The 16,626-nt window shown below is 46.0% G+C and overlaps 1 protein-coding gene across 4 annotated transcripts in view; it reads right to left on the bottom strand.

Moving 5' to 3' along the window:
• The window catches only part of HNF1B (HNF1 homeobox B), a gene marked incomplete at both ends in the record, with an annotated part of 50,681 nt that overhangs the window by 16,097 nt on the left and 17,958 nt on the right, over positions 1-16,626 (bottom strand). For all 4 annotated transcript variants that reach the window (XM_084238819.1, XM_084238820.1, XM_084238821.1 and 1 more), the window contains one exon: positions 3,192-3,352. In XM_084238819.1, coding sequence (XP_084094945.1) covers positions 3,192-3,352 — 161 coding nt within the window. The remainder of the gene's footprint in view (positions 1-3,191; positions 3,353-16,626) is intronic.

The raw sequence follows: 16,626 nt of genomic DNA, 5'->3' as shown, positions 1-16,626 counted from the left end.
CCTCTATCTCTCATGACCAAGAGTACCTCAGATTGTTGGTCTCACACTATCTCCCCTCCTGCCCTTCTGGTCAACCCCATAGCTTGCAAGGTTAATTTGAAAAAGAAAGAAAAAAAAAAAACCAAACAGGTTTGTTTGTGTTTTTAAAATGAGCATCAAGAAATGACTGTGGGATCATGTGACCAAGAAGGAATTCTGACCACATCAAACAAGAGAGAACCAGCCTGTTTGTTGGACTTGTTTTTCAAAATGTCAGAGTCATAAAAAAAAAAAAAAAAAAAAAATCAGTAACCTGCCTTTGGACTGAATCCCTTGGGTAATGTAGTCCTTTGGAGTAAGTCAGTGAAGTGACAGTAATCTCTGCTATCTCAGTGTTAGGCTTTGAAGGTGAATAAGAAACAATACGAATGCCAATGAAAAAACAGTTCCAACGTGTATGACTTGAGTATGTAAATTACTTTCACCATTGTCCTCAGCAGATAAGGACACATACAGGGAAGGGATTATTATTATTGTCCTTATGTCACAGATTAAGAAATGGGTCCTCAGAAGAGTTAAAGAGCTAGCTCTGCGTCACCTGACTAACATGAGAAGAGGCAGAATTCAACCCAGTTTTGCTGGATTTTAAATCCCATCCATTTATTCTGTTTGGGTAATCTTGGCCAAGTTCCTTTCTGCTCTAAAATGCAACCATTATCATCTTTTTGTCTCTAGAAGTAATAGAAGCCAGGGAGTTGCCAAGGATGTCAGGCAAGAGCCTCACATAATAATTTGGTGAGTTTGCATTATGTCAATTCTGTCATTTGCAGTTCTTTTCATCAAAGTAAGTGATTTATGTGCCTAGGTCTGTTAGGTCATATTGCTCTGCTATTATGAAGGTATCCAGTATGTGCTTTTACAAAAACAAAGGAAAAACAAGGTCCAACACACACAACCCTAAACTTGACCAGTTCTTTGCCGACGCGTGCTATTTGGGCAGAGGGTGAGGGATGGATAGTGCAACAGAAAAGTCAAGTGAATCAGCATTACTTATAAACCAGGGGAGATTTCAAATGCATGACCTACTGAAAGTCAGCACACAGATAGTATCATTCCAAGTAGAGGGCTTTGCCAAAGAGCAGCAGAGCTATCTGCGACACTCCCACCAACCCTATGACAGAGGCATATCCCCCACTTTATACTGAGGAAACTAAACTTAAATAATGTCCATCCTACTACTGATAAATAATATAGGCAGGATTTGGACACACTGATTCCCTTGCCTGCATTATTTTTAGCCATATTCTATTCTCACCTTGGTGGACCAAGATCTGTGATGGACTTGTTATATATTAACAGAAAACAGACTCTTGAATTTGGGCCTCCAGTTTTAGTGACATAACATATGAGCCAGGGTGTTGGAAACTGGTGAAAACCTGGTCCCTGCAAACAAGCTTCCAGGTGTTTGCTTACGTTGAGGTATACTGTCTTGGTCAATCATCAATCCAATGATATACTGCCCATTAGGGCATGGCTGAGCAGAACAGGAAGGAAGAGCCTGTCTTCATGTTGCCTTTGAGCAGCCTGGGTGAGGGTGCTTTTGCCTCTTAGGAAGAGGGCGGGCTCTTCAAGGGAAGTCCTAAGGACCTTCAGGCAACAGGAGCAGAGACTTGGAAGGTTTCATTCACATCAAGAAGTCACGATGTCTGCCAGAAGGCCCCCTTCTCCAGGAAGTCTGGGCAATTCTTTCCCCTACCTTGCCTGGGTCTCAAAATGCCTTTGGAGACTTGTCTGTGTCTCTCACAAGGTAACTAAGACAAATAGTTCTGCACAAAGAAGTTTAAGGGGTGAGAGGAAGGTAAGGGGGCTTCCAAGTGACTCCCACGGGAGTGCGTTCCATTGTCGTTTCTAGTAACCACCACCAGGAAGAGTAGCTCCAGTCTCTAGACACTAGAGGTGGCCGGGCCAGCTCTCCCTTCAGAAACCACACTTTGTTTTTCCTCCAGGGAGTTGGGGATTCAATCACCTGTGACTTGCCATTCCTGTGTTGCCTACACAACACACATATCAAGGTCTAAAAGGCATCTGCTCCCTGTCTCCTGCCCCCACCCAGGGCCCCTACCTGCCCTCATGTCAGACACCTTGAGGGACTGTGTGCAGCTCCACAGTGAACGTGGAAGCCGGGAACCTGTAGCTCCTCCCTCCCCGGAAACAAAGCATGACCCAAAGAATAAAGTTTTCCATTCCCTACCCTCCCTAGTGTTGTAATGCTTGTGCTCTGTCATAAGCGCTCTCTAGAGGACTAGAACCTTGAACTTCAAATTCAAATAGCCTATTCTTCACCAAGTATGCTAACCTTACATCTGGGTGTGGGCTGTGGGGATGCATAGGGAAATTTCACTTAAAGAGAATAACACTGATATAAACATAACAACCACCCCAGTGTCATTTACTGAATATTGTTGGAGCACTGTGCTGAGTATTTCATGTGCTATCACATTTGTTCCCCCAACAACCCTCTGGTTATTACCTCCATTTTATAGACAAGAGAGACCTAGAGAAGTTCAGTAACCTGCCCAAGGCTACAGTCATTAAGCATGAAAACTGGGATTTGAACCCCAGCCTTTACAACTTCAAAGTCGGTGTCTCTTACTCAGCTCGTAGGCTTGGCCCCACCCTACCTGCTGCAATCTTCACCCGCATGCCAGCCAGTGTCCTTCAAATCCCCAAGTCAAGAAGCCTCTCCCCACCACCACCTGCCATCAGCTAAATCCTGACTGAATGACTCTCCTTGTCAGAACCAAGGGGGTGGTAAAGAGAAAGAGGAGGTTTGTTTCAAAGTGAGGAGCTTTCTGGGTTAAAAAAACTGGCTTTGGAGGCCTTGGGATGGGGGGAATAAACATTTTATCAACACAGATGTCATTGGCAGCCCCAAAACAAATAGTGTCCCACCCGCTTGCTCCTTTATGAGGCATTCAATCAATAAAATGAGAGCAGAGCTCTGTCAGATTTATTGGCTGGGTTCAAACTGAACACCTCTTCCTCCCGCCAAAGGCTGGGTCACCCGTTCTTGCTTCCAACTCTGGACAGCCCCCATTTTCCCCTGTGGGGTTACAATGGTTCATTGTTTGAGGCAGGCCTTGTGAGAAGTTGTGTTTGTTTTGCCTCTTATCTTATCAGCTCCAGAGCTACAATGGCCCAGGTGTACTCACCATTTTACCATCAGGTGAGAGGAGATTGTGGCCTGGATCCAGGCTGGCTGGAGAGACTTGCTGTAAAACGGACTGGCTGGTCACCATGGCGCTGTTGCCATGGTGACTGATTGTTGAGGAGGAAGTGACTTCATTGTTTCCCTGCTGGTTGTAGCGCACTCCTGCAAAACAAGGCGGACCCAATAGGGAACATTAATGTCACCAGGGTCCATGAATACTAACTCAGCTCCCCATTTTTTTAAGGATGAATGATAAAAAGACAAAGTTGCCTTCTCCTCCTGGCTAGCCATGAGAAATATCAGCTTTCTCTAGGGGACGATGGCATGACCTCTATTTGAATTCTGGAATGTAAACTCCAAGAGGGCAAGACATTTTTATCCATTTTGTTTTGTTCACTGCTGTGTCCCAGCACCTTCGCATTTCATAGCCACTCAACACATCTTTGTCAATGAATGTATTTGGCTGATTGTTGCTTCAGCATTGTCTTTTCAGGATTTAGGGTCTTCTCTTTCTGGCTGGAATATTTTATTATAAAAATGCCTTCTAGAAAAGTTTCCCTGGCATCTCTTGGCTTTTATGAGTTGATCCATTTTACAAAGAGGTCTTGTCAGTGACCCTTGTTAAGAACATAGCAAAATGCATCTGTCTCCATGTACCACCATCTTGGCTGAGCCCAAGAGGCCAGGGGGCCACAGAAAGGACAGAGATGGGGCTGCAGCTGGGAGGCTTTGACTCTGGAACGCACATTCTCCCATTTGGTTTCTAGGGCATAGGGGAGGACGCATCTGCTGGGAGGTGGGGCAGATAGCACACACAGGCAGGATATGGATGCTCAGTAAGTCACTGCAGTTTGGTCTGCAAGGGACGGGAGAACCAAGCATGTTTAAGCCTCACTGCTCTGACCTTCCCTTTTGCTTAGGAACCAAAATGGAGGTGTCTGCTCAGCAGAGGGTAAGTGTTGGGCAGAGGCCAGGTAACTGAAGGAAGCTCAAAGGAGATGAAGACTCTGAGCCCAGTTTGCAGAGGCCAAGTCCTGCCTGGTGTGCTCATGAGCTAGTGAAGGACAAGGTTGGGGGTAGCTGGGGTGTCTCACCCAAAGATCAAAGCTAAGAAAGACAGTGTTCTTGGTTTTTGCTTTGGAAGTGACAAAAAGATTTGGGGACCTTATTACTACAACAGGAAGGAGACAAAGTGCCTTAGGCACAGGATCATCTGAGGACGTGGGCCAACTATGCGAGTGCCCTTCTCCTTTTGCCAGTTTCCCAAGATGAACATGACTCTACCATGGATTTGTTTCCCTCTACCCTGCCTTCTGCCTCAACCAGAGTCCCACCTTCCTGTAGGGCAGCCAGGGCCCCCCAGGGCCAGCTAGGCAGCCTCCAATTGACCAAGACCAAGCTCGCTGAGAGGAGACCCAGGCTAGTTTTCCTTGGATTCTCTGAAGGACATTATCCAAAGCTGATATGACCTAGAGCTTAAGAGGACTGTGGCGAAAACAAACAAATGCGAAAGCGGGGTTCTAATCTTTAAGAGCAACTTGTCTGAAGTGGTTGGATGCACCCCAAACTGACACCCCCTTACTAGACCTTTTGCACACCTGCAGCCCCATGAGTCTCCCGCTTACCACGCTCAACTTTGTACCTTTTGGCTAAATTAGGTGTTTTTTATTTCCCGCTTAAGTTTGTCACTGGGTTCACAGCAGGACCCATCCAACAGCCTTGCAGAGTTTTTACAGAGGAGAAAGAGATCTGAAATAGTGTGTTCTGAAGGCAGACCTGAGTCCAAGTGGAAAAGACAGAGGTAAATTTCAAATCAGGTAAAGGACTTTTCTAACAAAGAGGGGCAGCTGGAAGATTATGGGCTCTGGAGCTAGACAAACTCAGATTCAAATCCTAACTTTGCTTTTAATGGATGTGTGACCTTGGGAAAATTACTCTCATGCTGTGCCTTAGTTCTCTCTCAAAATACAAAGAGAATTCTTCCTTAACAAGGCTGTTTTGGGATTTGAGACAACATCTATGAGGCTTATAGCATTATGCCAAATAAATGGCAACTACGGAAAAGGAGGGAACCATGTAGGGATGCACCCCAAATATTTGCCCTAAAATTCAAATTCTAGACAATTGAGGGTAGATTCTAAGTACTGAATGAAATTAACTTTCTGTGGAAAATAGTTTCCAAAGAATCCTACTCTGACAGAAACAGTGATACTTTGCTTTGGAAGCAACCTGGCGTTGGGGGAGTGGGGGTGCTAGCCCCGGCCCTCTTATTCTTTCCTTTAGGAGGAACTGGACTTCACCCTGTTTTGCTCCTGCTTTCTCTGACTCTCTGATCAGCTATTTACCTCCCCAAGATGCTCTGCTCCTGAGAGAGTGGTGATAATGCTGGGAGTCAGGTATGTTTTCACTCCCAGCCTGTCCCCATCATTGATTTAGTCTCAAGTCAAACAGACTCTGGTTTTAGCCTATTTAATTTGGCTGCAGGTAGAGGGCCAGCCCTCTGGTGATCAAATATGGGTCATGGGGAGCCTTCTCCCCTGCCACAGGCCACATAATTATTTATTTTAAAATAATTAACCAAGGATATCCTCAGGAAACAAAAGCCTTCTTTACATGGCAGCCTGGCAGGAGAGAGCCAAGAGTCATTTGTTAGGGTACAGGCAGCATAGCCCAAGGCTGTCATGGATTTCAAACCTTGTTTTCCCCTGTGCAGAATGTCACTATATGAGAAACAGAATGTGGAACTGCTCTTTTTAAAGACAGCTGGACCTAGAGCTCTTGCCACACTCCTAAAAATCCTTTGAGTAAGGGGTGGGGTGGGGTACCATAGTGCCTGGGAATGAGAGGATCGCTGTTTTGATCTTAGCTCTGCTATTCACATATTGGGTGAGCTCCAGCTTCCTCCTCTCTAAGCCAGACTCCCTGCCATGGGGAGGGGTGATTATTGCTGCAGAGTGTGGTGGGAGCTGGGCATGAGGCCACTCATCGGCCCCAGATTCACCTGTAGCCTTTCCTGCTGATGCTCCTCTCACCAGGAACTTGGCAATCACTCTGGACCCTGTGGCTGCAATCAGCCAGCTGCCTTAAAGGGGGATGTGGAGGTGAAGGGTATATCACAAGGTACCTGCTGGCAATACACCGGAAATAGGAGTTCTTGATAGAGGAAGGTGAGGCCGGGTCCTTGTGTATTTCACAAACTCAGAAGAGCGCTTGAAATGAGAGCGAAAGTAAAGTAGGCTCTGGAGCCAGGCAACCTGAGTTTAAATCCTAGCTCTACCAGGACTAGCTATGTGACCTTGGGGAAGTTACTTAAGCTCCCTGAGCCTCAGTTTCTTTATTGCTAACAATATATACCCTTAGGTCATTGAAAAAGACTGGGAGGGAGTCTGGCCCCTGCCCTCTTATTCTTTTCTTCAGGAGGAACTGAGTTAATAATCAGTGTGAAAGGACCCACAGTGTGAAAGGACCCACATCAACTGACACATGACAGTTGATCAAGATACATCAGTTTTTGCAGCATTGGGATTGTCTTTGTCTAAAAGACATTTTTAGGAAAGCTGAGTTCACAAAACTTTATGAGGACCTATCATGTGCCAGGCACTGTGCTAGAGACCTGGGTTAAGAATTTCACAAGATTCAAAAATGAATATATAACAAGGGCTCTGATTTAACACTGGTTAAATATATCAGGTTAACAGGTGCAGAAGAAATGACAGGTCCCGTAGAACAAAGGACAATGCCAGACAGTGGCCATGCACCTCCACTCCCTTCCTGGCTCAAGTCATTAATTGGCCATACCCCCATCATGACCCTATAAACCACAGCGAGTGTGTCCAACAGTGAAAAGGATCCCAGTTGGAATCTGAAAACACCTCCCAGGTGCTGGTGAGGTGGTTGTATACTTTTACCTGTTCCCAGACCTAAGCATCATGGATGGTGAGCTATTTCCCAGTTCTCAAAAACACAGGGACAGAGGCAAATTATTTGGTTTCTACCTAATATGACAGGTCAAAAGTTTCAAAATACAAAAGCAGTTTATGGCTCCAGGAAGCCAGCAACTCCATACCCTGCTTCCCAGTATCACTACCATGTCAGGGCACCCTTCCTACGGCAGCTTGGGATTTCTTTCTAAAACAAAATCACACATGTCACTGCCTTGTCTGGAAATCTATGATGATTCTTCACTACCTTCTGATAGCAAATCCTGACCCCTAACTCTGGCCAGTGACATCATACCTTGGTGAATCCAGCCTGCCTCTTGGGCAGAATCTTCCCACATCCCACCCTCTAGCCATGTCGGAGCACTGCTGGTCCTCATACCTCACCCTCTGCCATCTCCTGCCTCTTTGCCTTTGCTTGTACTGTTCCAAACTCTGCCTGGAATGCTCTTCCATGTCACAATCTTTCAGAGGCTAAATGTCACCTCTTCTGTGAAGCTCTCCTTGACTTATCCTGGTAGTTATCTGTTCCATCTTTTGTAATGTACATGCAGTAGAAAGGTTGAGAGGTTCTTGGAAACTGTGACTTTAAGTAACATGAAGCCAATTTACCATAGGCTACGTGATATAAACAAGAGTTAAGTTCTGAAACAGCATAGTTTTGGTCACAAACCATCACCAAACTTTTAAATTAAGACCCCAAACGTGTCTAATGCTAACCAATCCTGTGTAGGCATCCATTAATTAATTGTTCCAGTTCAGAACAAATGGTGGCCTCTCCAGGCAGCTCAGGGTACCAGGTGGGAATTCATCCTGGACAGGATGTTCTTCTAAAGCAGGGTGCCACCCGCGCACACCCACTCTCACTTAGATGGAGACTTTTAGACACCCTAATGAACCTAATGTGCCCATCTTTGGAAAAAACTGGAGTCCTTAGAGAAAACCCACGCAGAATGGGGAGAACATGCAACTCCACACAGACAGCAGCGCAGGCAGAATTGACTTTTCTTTTCTCATCAGTGTTATACAGAATGACATTGAGTGAAATGATGTTATTTGAGAACCTGCCATACCAAAATGCTTGCTGATATGTTTATTTCTCTCCATCTAAAGATAGGAGTGACTTTTACCTAATTGTTTCACCCTCAGAGCCTAGCAGAGTGCCTGGAACTGTGAATATTTACAGAATAGTGATAAGCCCTTTGTGGCTTTGAGTGTCCATGTCCCAGGACAAGGGAAGACCATTTTTGGCAGAAGGAAAAAATACAGTTAATTCTGTGGTAATACTTGTATTAACAATAGAAATCTGTTCTAATTCTATGGACATATTAAGGAATAATTTGAGTGCAATATGAATTTCACATTTCAGAAACATAACATGAATTCATAAATCTGCATCCAGTTAGGAATATGCTAAACACGCTGGTACGTACGTGTAGTGCGCGCGCGCGCACACACACACACACACACACACCCCAGCTATCTCAGTTCACTGTGTGTGCTATAAACCACATTTGTGCACATATGGACTTACAACTTTCCGTCCTTATTCAGATAACCACCCGTCCACCACTTCACAGTAATTCCCAAGCTGCAACTCTTCTGTTGTCCAAATCTATAGTTGAACTTCAAGACTTTTCGTACTATATTTATCATTATACAGTATTTATATATTTCCTAGCCATCTAACAGATGTAAAGCTTTGCTGTATATATTATTAGGTTCTTAGCTTTCAAAAATGTACCACTGAGAAGTTCTTGAAAACTACAGCTCCCAGGGGCCTGGGTATATCTAGCCCAGCTTGCAAAGAATTTCAAGAAACAGCTGAGACCCTAATTCTACAATTCCAGAGATCAACAGGGCACCAGCATCTGGACACTTCCCACCAATACTCTCTGTCTGTCTTGACTCTGATGATTCTGGACCAATTTTTGAGCCTTGGCATTTTTTTTAAAAAAAATTATTTATATAAGAACCGGGATACAGGCCAGATATGCAGGAGGATGAGAGGATTCACCAGAGACAGAGTGGGGAACAGAAAAGGCAGGCTGACTGAAGAAATACACTACTGAGGGGAGCAGCGGGTGAGACAGGAGAGGTCTGCCGCGCCATGTGGGTTGGCTCTATGGCTGGCGGGGATCAAACTAGCACTGCAGAGGCTGTGGACAGCTTCACAGCGCTGTGCTCAACCACCTGCACCACCAGGAAGGCCCCTGAGCCTTTGCATTTTTATCTGTAAAATGGGCATACAAATCTCCCTTCCTCAGAAGCCAGAATAATGAATGTTAGAGAAGCACAGGTTTTTCCTGGGAGAGAAAATGCTGGAGAAACAGATGAACAATGTCTGCCTGGAAGGCATGCCCGATATCACTCTTAGTAAGAACAGAAAAGGGAGTAGGGGCCTCCTGGGCAAGCTTGCCTCCCCATGGCCTTTGACACTTAAGCCTGGGGGTTCCTTTCACCGGGGGCTGTGAGCTGCCCCCAGAATCTGGTGGGATGCCTTTCACCCTTGACATTTCAAAGCCAATCTCCCATCCCTGATAATGCAGGAATGTTCTTCTGGCTGGTGGACTTCTGCCAGCACGAGTGAGTGTCCCCGCCACCAACAGAGTAAACATTACTCAACCAGCCAGGGCTCTGTCACACACATTCTTCCCCTGTGTTCCTAACCTCATGCAGAGCTCAGCCCAACCCTGTTGAGTCTGGAAACTGGGAATTTAAACTCAGACAGGAGGGAGCGTGCGAAGGAGAAAGCTCTTCCAAAAGGAAACAACCCTGCCATCAATTATGGGTTGACAGAACTGCCTTTCCAATGAAGCCAAAATATGGGGTTGGGAGGAGACTGGGAGGAATTAGGCCAGTCTTGATGTGCCCATACTGCTCCCCGAGAAATTCATTCCCCCTTTTCCCAAAGAGGTGTCACTTTCTTAAGAGGCAGAGACATAAATGGTTCTGTCTGGGGAGCCTCTGAGACCTTCATCTGGGATAAAAGAGTATGAACAATTTCCCCAGCTTGAAATTGGGAAGTCCAGAAATGAGAGCTATCAAATGAGTGAGCACGGCTGCTAGGTGTCCTTGCTGGTAATGCAGGAATACTTATTAATATTGCCTTCTGTCTGGGGATAAAGATTAATGTTTGCAAAGAGTTTTGATTAAAAATCTGAAAGCCTGGGAGGGAAAAGTTGGTGCAAGATGAAAGCAATTTAAACATGGGGCTGCTTTCAATTCCAGATCCTTTCTACCTAAACTGGCTTAGTTGGGAGCTCAATTCATAAGAGGAGAAACACAGACAGGCCTGCAGGGACGGTAAACATTCTTGAACTCAAGGAGTAAAAGTGGAGTGATACTTAAGGGAAGCCCACAAACTGGTTTTCTTAAAAAATCAAAGCAAATGTAGCCAAGAAAAGGGAAAAAGTCTTCTCTCAAAATCATCTCAACTGAGAACAGACGCTAAAGTGAATGGTGTACCTGAGAAAACTGCACATATTGGGAGGTAGAAAGGTAACAGAAACTCCACTGTCCTCCCACCAGACCCACCGCAGCCACCAGGCCGGGTCCTTACCGGAGAGCCAGCGTCAGCAGGCACATATGTGTGGTCTGGTCTGAACGCTTCAGCCTGGTGGCGACTGCAGCAGCTGAATGAAATCAGGCTGGGGCTAGAGAACGTGAGTCCTCACACGTGTGAGTATTTTACACTATTTGCTTCTCTCTGTTACAGACACTCATTTGACAGAACAGAAAGCTGAGGTTCAAAGAGGAGGAGGTGATTTTCATGACCTCTTGCTAAGGGTCTCCCAGCAGGTCAGTGGTATTTCAAAACTGACTTTTCTCCCTCTTTCCCATAAACCCCAGGTGTACCCCAGATAGGCTGACCCTCTCATGGGGACCCACTAATATTTTGAAATGACTTTGCTCTCTTGCTGATTTCTTGGTTGCATCTTTCCCCAAAATGTAAGCCGAGTGAGGGCAGGACCTTATGTGTTCTCAGCATCTTGCAGAGAGCTAACCCATGCTAAGTGCTCAATAAATATTTGTTGAGTGATTCAATGATGAATGACCTATACTGCAACTCTATGAAGGGCTCTATCCCCCTTTCACCCTTAGTCTGCTGAGTGGTGGGGAAGTGACAGTGATGAGCATTTATCCACTAAATCTCCTGGTTTCTCAGAGGTAAGAAGATTAGGAGGAAGAAGAGGGAATAAGAGAGGAGAGGGAAGAGATTAAAATATAACTAAATGAAGAGAGTACTGACAGATTTAGGCAATTTCATATTTGAAAGCAAGAGGTGAGTGCCCTGAGGAGTAAGGAGGATGCAGTGGGTACTTCCTCTTCACACCTGAGATCTTGGACAGTGTGTTTTTAGAGCAAAATGGCCAATGGAATGTCTGTGCGGAGCCTACCTGTTCCCTACTTCCATAGGCCTATGCATAAACCCCATTACCTAGGGTGCTTTAAGGTGGGGAGGGGGTGGGAGTGCTTCCATTAGTACAGGCTCTTTCTAAAGGTTTGGCATTGCAGGTGGGAATGCCAAGTTTAGACTTAGCCATTTTGGGCACATTGGGTCGATTTTGGAGTAAGGAGGCACAATGAATGGGACTTACTGTGGCAACATGAGTAACATATGCTTTTTTTCCTCCAAAGAAAACTAGGGGGAGGGCCTCCCCGGTGGCGCAGCGGTTGAGCGCTGGGTTGCGAAGCTGCCCGCGGCCTCTGCGGCGCCGGTTCGATCCCGGCTGCTCCCCGGCCACTGGAGGAGGGTCCCACATGGTGCGCAGACCTCTCCTGCCGCCCGCTGCTCCCCTCAGCAGTGTACTTCGGTCCTTCTGCCTGCTCTGCTCCCAGCTCTGGCTCTGGTGAATTCTCTCACCCTCCCGCGCTTCTGACTGTACCCAGTGCATGTATAAGCAAAGCAAACCAGCAAACAAATAAATAAAAGCATGCCTCTATAAAAAAAAAAAAAAAAAAAACTAGGGGGAAACTAAGAAGGGTTAATGGTGGCCATCGTTAGGCCTGAAGGCTGTGGAGACAGACAGAGCCCCACTGCAGTCTGGCTCCTGGGGTCTCTTTTTGAGAGGCTGACTTTGCGGGGAGGGTAATACGGCTGTAACAAAGGCCCCTAGGCTTGGCAGACGCAGAGAATGATGATGCTCCTAGTGGGCCCGGGCAATGGGAAGGCTATAAAGTCATCAGCAGACGGAGTCACTGGGTGTCCACACAAAAGTAAGGTACTATAAACAGACATCTGTATTGTGACTGAAGGGCTAATAAAATTGCCTTGGAAAAGAAAGGTTTTTCACTGCATCCTATTCATAAGCAGGACCCTACAGAGGAGTGCTACCCAGGGAGAAGATCCTTTGAAATCTGGCAAGTGTCAGAACTGCCTCATTATGGGAGTTTGCCTGGCCAAACCCCGGCCTCTTCGTCACCATTCTGCAGGCAGCTCATTATCATCATCACCATCATCACCATAAGCATGACAGATAGCTGCTGATCCCCAATAGGCTCGAGGACACTGGGCCTAGGCAGTAGCAGGTGTTGGGGCACTGGGACCCTGGAATGTGGCGGTTACTGACTTCCACTGATGGGAGCCCTGGCCAAGTGCTCAGGGTACAGCCCTGGAGAAGTGGTTGCCCAGAGCTGATCTGTAGTAAATCTAACCCCTTTTCTAGATCTCAGTTTGCTCCATTGAAATTAAGGAAGAGGGGGGGGCTCCCTGGTGGCCTAGGGGTTAAGTCTCAGCGCTATCACAGGGTTATGGCCTGAGTTTGATCCTCGGCCAGGCAACCAAGCCACATATGGAGCAGCAGACCTCTCCTGTCTCGCCCGCTGCTCCCCTCAGCAGTATATATCAGTCAATCCTTCTGCTCTGCTCCCCACTCTGTCTCTGAATCCTCTCACCCCCACACCTCTGGCCTACACCACAATTTTTTTATAAATAAGTATATAAATAAAAAGAAATTAAGGAAGAGTAACTAAACTAGTAGATTGAACTAAACTCTATAGCAGAATGTTAGGGAAAAGGAATAATATGTTCTTTGAAAACTTCCTGGTAGTATTTCATGTTGAGGTTGTGTGTGTATGTGTGCATGTATGCATACAAGTATACCTTAGTTAATCAGTATTAATGGAAGTGGAACTCAATGACATTGTTTCTAGAAAAGGGAAACATGCTTGAACTAATGTACATATGTTATGTAAAATGAAGCTAATTCAATGTTCGGTTTAACTCTAGTTGAGTAACAGGGGATTCATACAGGAAGATCTTGGGCAGGAGGCCCTCTACAGTAGATGATATCTTCAACCACAACTATCTGGAGTACTTACTATGTGTTCAAACCAGGGCTGTGGACTGAAGACACAGTGAGGAAGGAAGACATCTTGAGCTCAGATGTCAGTACAACCCACAATTCTACTACTCGGAAAATATACATAGTGAGCAAGACTTGTAAGACATTCTTCATGGTGAGAACAAAACATCCTTGATCCATTTCTTTTTCTTTGACAGGTAGTGAGGCAACCCCTTCACCTGGCTGTAGGGTTCTCAAGAAGAAAGGGAAGCCTCATTTAGTATCCATCTATAAAAGGGAACGGAGCACCTATTTTGTGCCTATTGTGTAAGCTGATGTTACACAAATGGGAGACGCTGTTTGGAGGTTTTCCACCCTTGCCAAACAAGAGCTCATGGGGCTTCATTGCTAAGCCAGTCCAACAGGTGCCCACCAGGAAGAAGCACCCTGCTGTGGGGAGGGCAGGAGCTGAGGGCAGGCATTCTGCCACTCAAAAGCCCTGAAAGTGTTAACCTCCAGCAGTTATAGGTGTCTCCTTTATACCCATTATAAATCTGTTTATTGTGACTGGTCCCACCCAATCTGCTGATGTTGTAAATCTCTAACGGTCCCTAATAAAGGTGGAAGCCTTCTAACAACACACAGTTCCTGAAACAGAGTGAAGGAGAGAGGAAGTGAGGAACACAGGAAGGAGTGAGACAGAGGATGAGCTCAAGAATGAAGTGTGACAAGATAAACTCTCTCTGCATGCAGCAGAGTCCCCGATCCTAGAACTCCATACCATATACAATCTCCAAATCATAGCCTGTCTGATCCGGAAGGGCCAATACCCCCATTTACCAGAATCCCCAAGAAGTTTTGATTCACCCAAGGTTACCCTGGCTCAACGGTGGATCAGTTTTCTTAATCCTAGTCCAGGACTCCTCACTCCAGTGGCCTCTCTCTCCTCATTCAGCAAGGGGCCAATAGGATGATCATGAACCTCTTCAGAACCTCCTCCAAGTAGCTTGGTGATGCCCAGCCCTGACTGTATATCCGTATCTTTCAGGGAGTTGTTGAAACTTCCTGTTCCTGACTCCCTTGCCCTCCCTCACCCCCCAGTATGGATTGGTCTTTTTAATAAGGCTGCCTTTTAAAAGCCTGGGAAGGAGTTTTGAGAACTATGGATCTTGCCATTTACTTGGGTTTCAGTATTTCTGAAGTCTCAGATGACAAGCAGGGTTCATGAAAAGGAAAACTCTTCCAGGGTAAAAATGCAAAACCACACCCATCTCAAGAACCCAAGGAGATCCATTCCTCTCTTTAAATGCCCAGAGGCTCCCTGAGTCACCTACTAACACCTTCCTTGTAGGCACTGGGCTTGGTTGGCACTGGGTGTGTTTTATCAGATTTAAGCCTCACAATAGCCTGGAGGGAATCGGTTTTATGATCCCTATTTTAAAGATGAAGAAACTGAGGCTCTCCAAGAGGCTAGGAAACTTGTTTGAGGCCACACAGCCAGTGAGATAAACACAGCTCAAGTTCAAGCCTGTTTTGGGTGCTACACTTCGCTACCCAGCATATCCCTCCGAGTGTGGTCCTGACCAGGGGCCCGTCACCAGTCCGCCTGGGGAGATGTAGACTTCCCTTGGGAAACACAATCAATGCCAAAGGTCACCTGCAGGAAATCCTCCAACTTGGTAAGAACATGCAGAAAACAAGTTCTGAGAAACTGGGCTCTTGATTTGCTGAAAGCATTAGAGAGACTAAGACTCATTGGTCAATGCCTCAGTGACTGGACACACACAGGTGTGTCTTTCTGGGGGCTGCTGAAGTGGGAGCAGAGGGTAATGGGAAGGTGTCTTGAATAGACACATGCTCAGAGTTTGAGGGAAGCGTATTTCCAAAAATCCGCCCTGGGGGGCTTCCAAGGATGCCTGTGCTCACTGCAGTGGTTGCATCCAACCATTCTCCACTTCTTATGCTCTTTTGCAGAAAGTTTGGGGGAGTTACCCTTCTAAGAACAAAGACCATTTAAGCTTCTCAGACATGGCTTCCCCAGGAAAGCTCCACCCCCACCCCCCAACTGGCAGGCTATGAGGTTAATTACCAGCAAACATGGTATCAGGCCTCCTTTAATTAAAGAAGAAAAATATCCTATTAGGTATAGGAAATGCAGGGTCATCTTATGAACCTGACCTGCCACATGATCAGGAACTCCCATACCCCCACCCCAATCCATGGTGTTCCTTAGCTTTCTCTCACTGTTTAGTGTATTTGTGCTAAAAGCCTCATGGTCCTGGATATGGTCCTGAAAATGCCTTATGGGTGTCACACAGCAGTTTCTGGGAAGAAAGCAATGGCCTCCCATCCCCCACACTGTGAGAAAGCAGCCTGAGTCTATTGCAAACACTAATAGAAGTATCTAGTTGGAAATACTCAAATTATTTAGAATCCAGGATTGAAAAAACTTCCAAAAAGGACACAGGGAAAGAGAAAACACAAACGAAAAATGACTGTGAGGGATGGCAATAGCCCCCACTTATGAGAACCTGTTACATCCACAATGCTTTCCATACATGTGGCTTTCAGCACCTGCAGGAGTGGGGCACCCCCATTTTATGCCTTGAGAAACAGGCCAAGAAATCTGAGAGTCTTGCCCAGGGGCACACAGCCAATAAGTGGCTAAGTTGAGCAGAAATTCAGGACTACCTCCACAGCCCATGACTTTGCTGCTGCATCCACAGGATTTATAAGAGCAGTTCTCTAGAATATCTTCAGTGTAATGTTAAAAGACAAGATTGGTGATGGTGGAGCAAAGGCAGGTTGGGAGACAAAGAAAAATTTGTTGCTTATTGCTTATTGAGTAACTCTCTCTGGACCTTCATCTTCTCAATAGCACCTGGAAACGTTTAAAATGCAAACTCAGTCCTCGCTCAAACTAACTGAATCAGAATCTGCATTTTAATACATCCCCAGGTGATTAGCAAGCACATTACCATTTGAGAAACTCTGTCTTAGAGCTGGTTCTCCTACTCGGCTGCCCATTGGGATCAGTTCAAAACTATTTATTAATGCCTATGTTCCTGCGCGCCGTTCCCTACCCCCCCCACCCCCTCCCCTTGCAATTCTGAGATGTGTAGTGCAGCTGGGACTTTGGGATTTTTACAAGTTCCCCAGGTGAGTCTAAAGTGAGCCAAAGTTTAAGAGCAGGGGTCTCAAATGACAAGAG

This window comes from Talpa europaea, assembly GCF_964194135.1.
Source record: "Talpa europaea genome assembly, chromosome: 7".
NCBI classification, from domain to species: domain Eukaryota; kingdom Metazoa; phylum Chordata; class Mammalia; order Eulipotyphla; family Talpidae; genus Talpa; species Talpa europaea.
The sequence above is the reverse complement of the archived record's forward strand: the minus strand, read 5'-3'. Positions and strand labels throughout refer to the sequence as shown.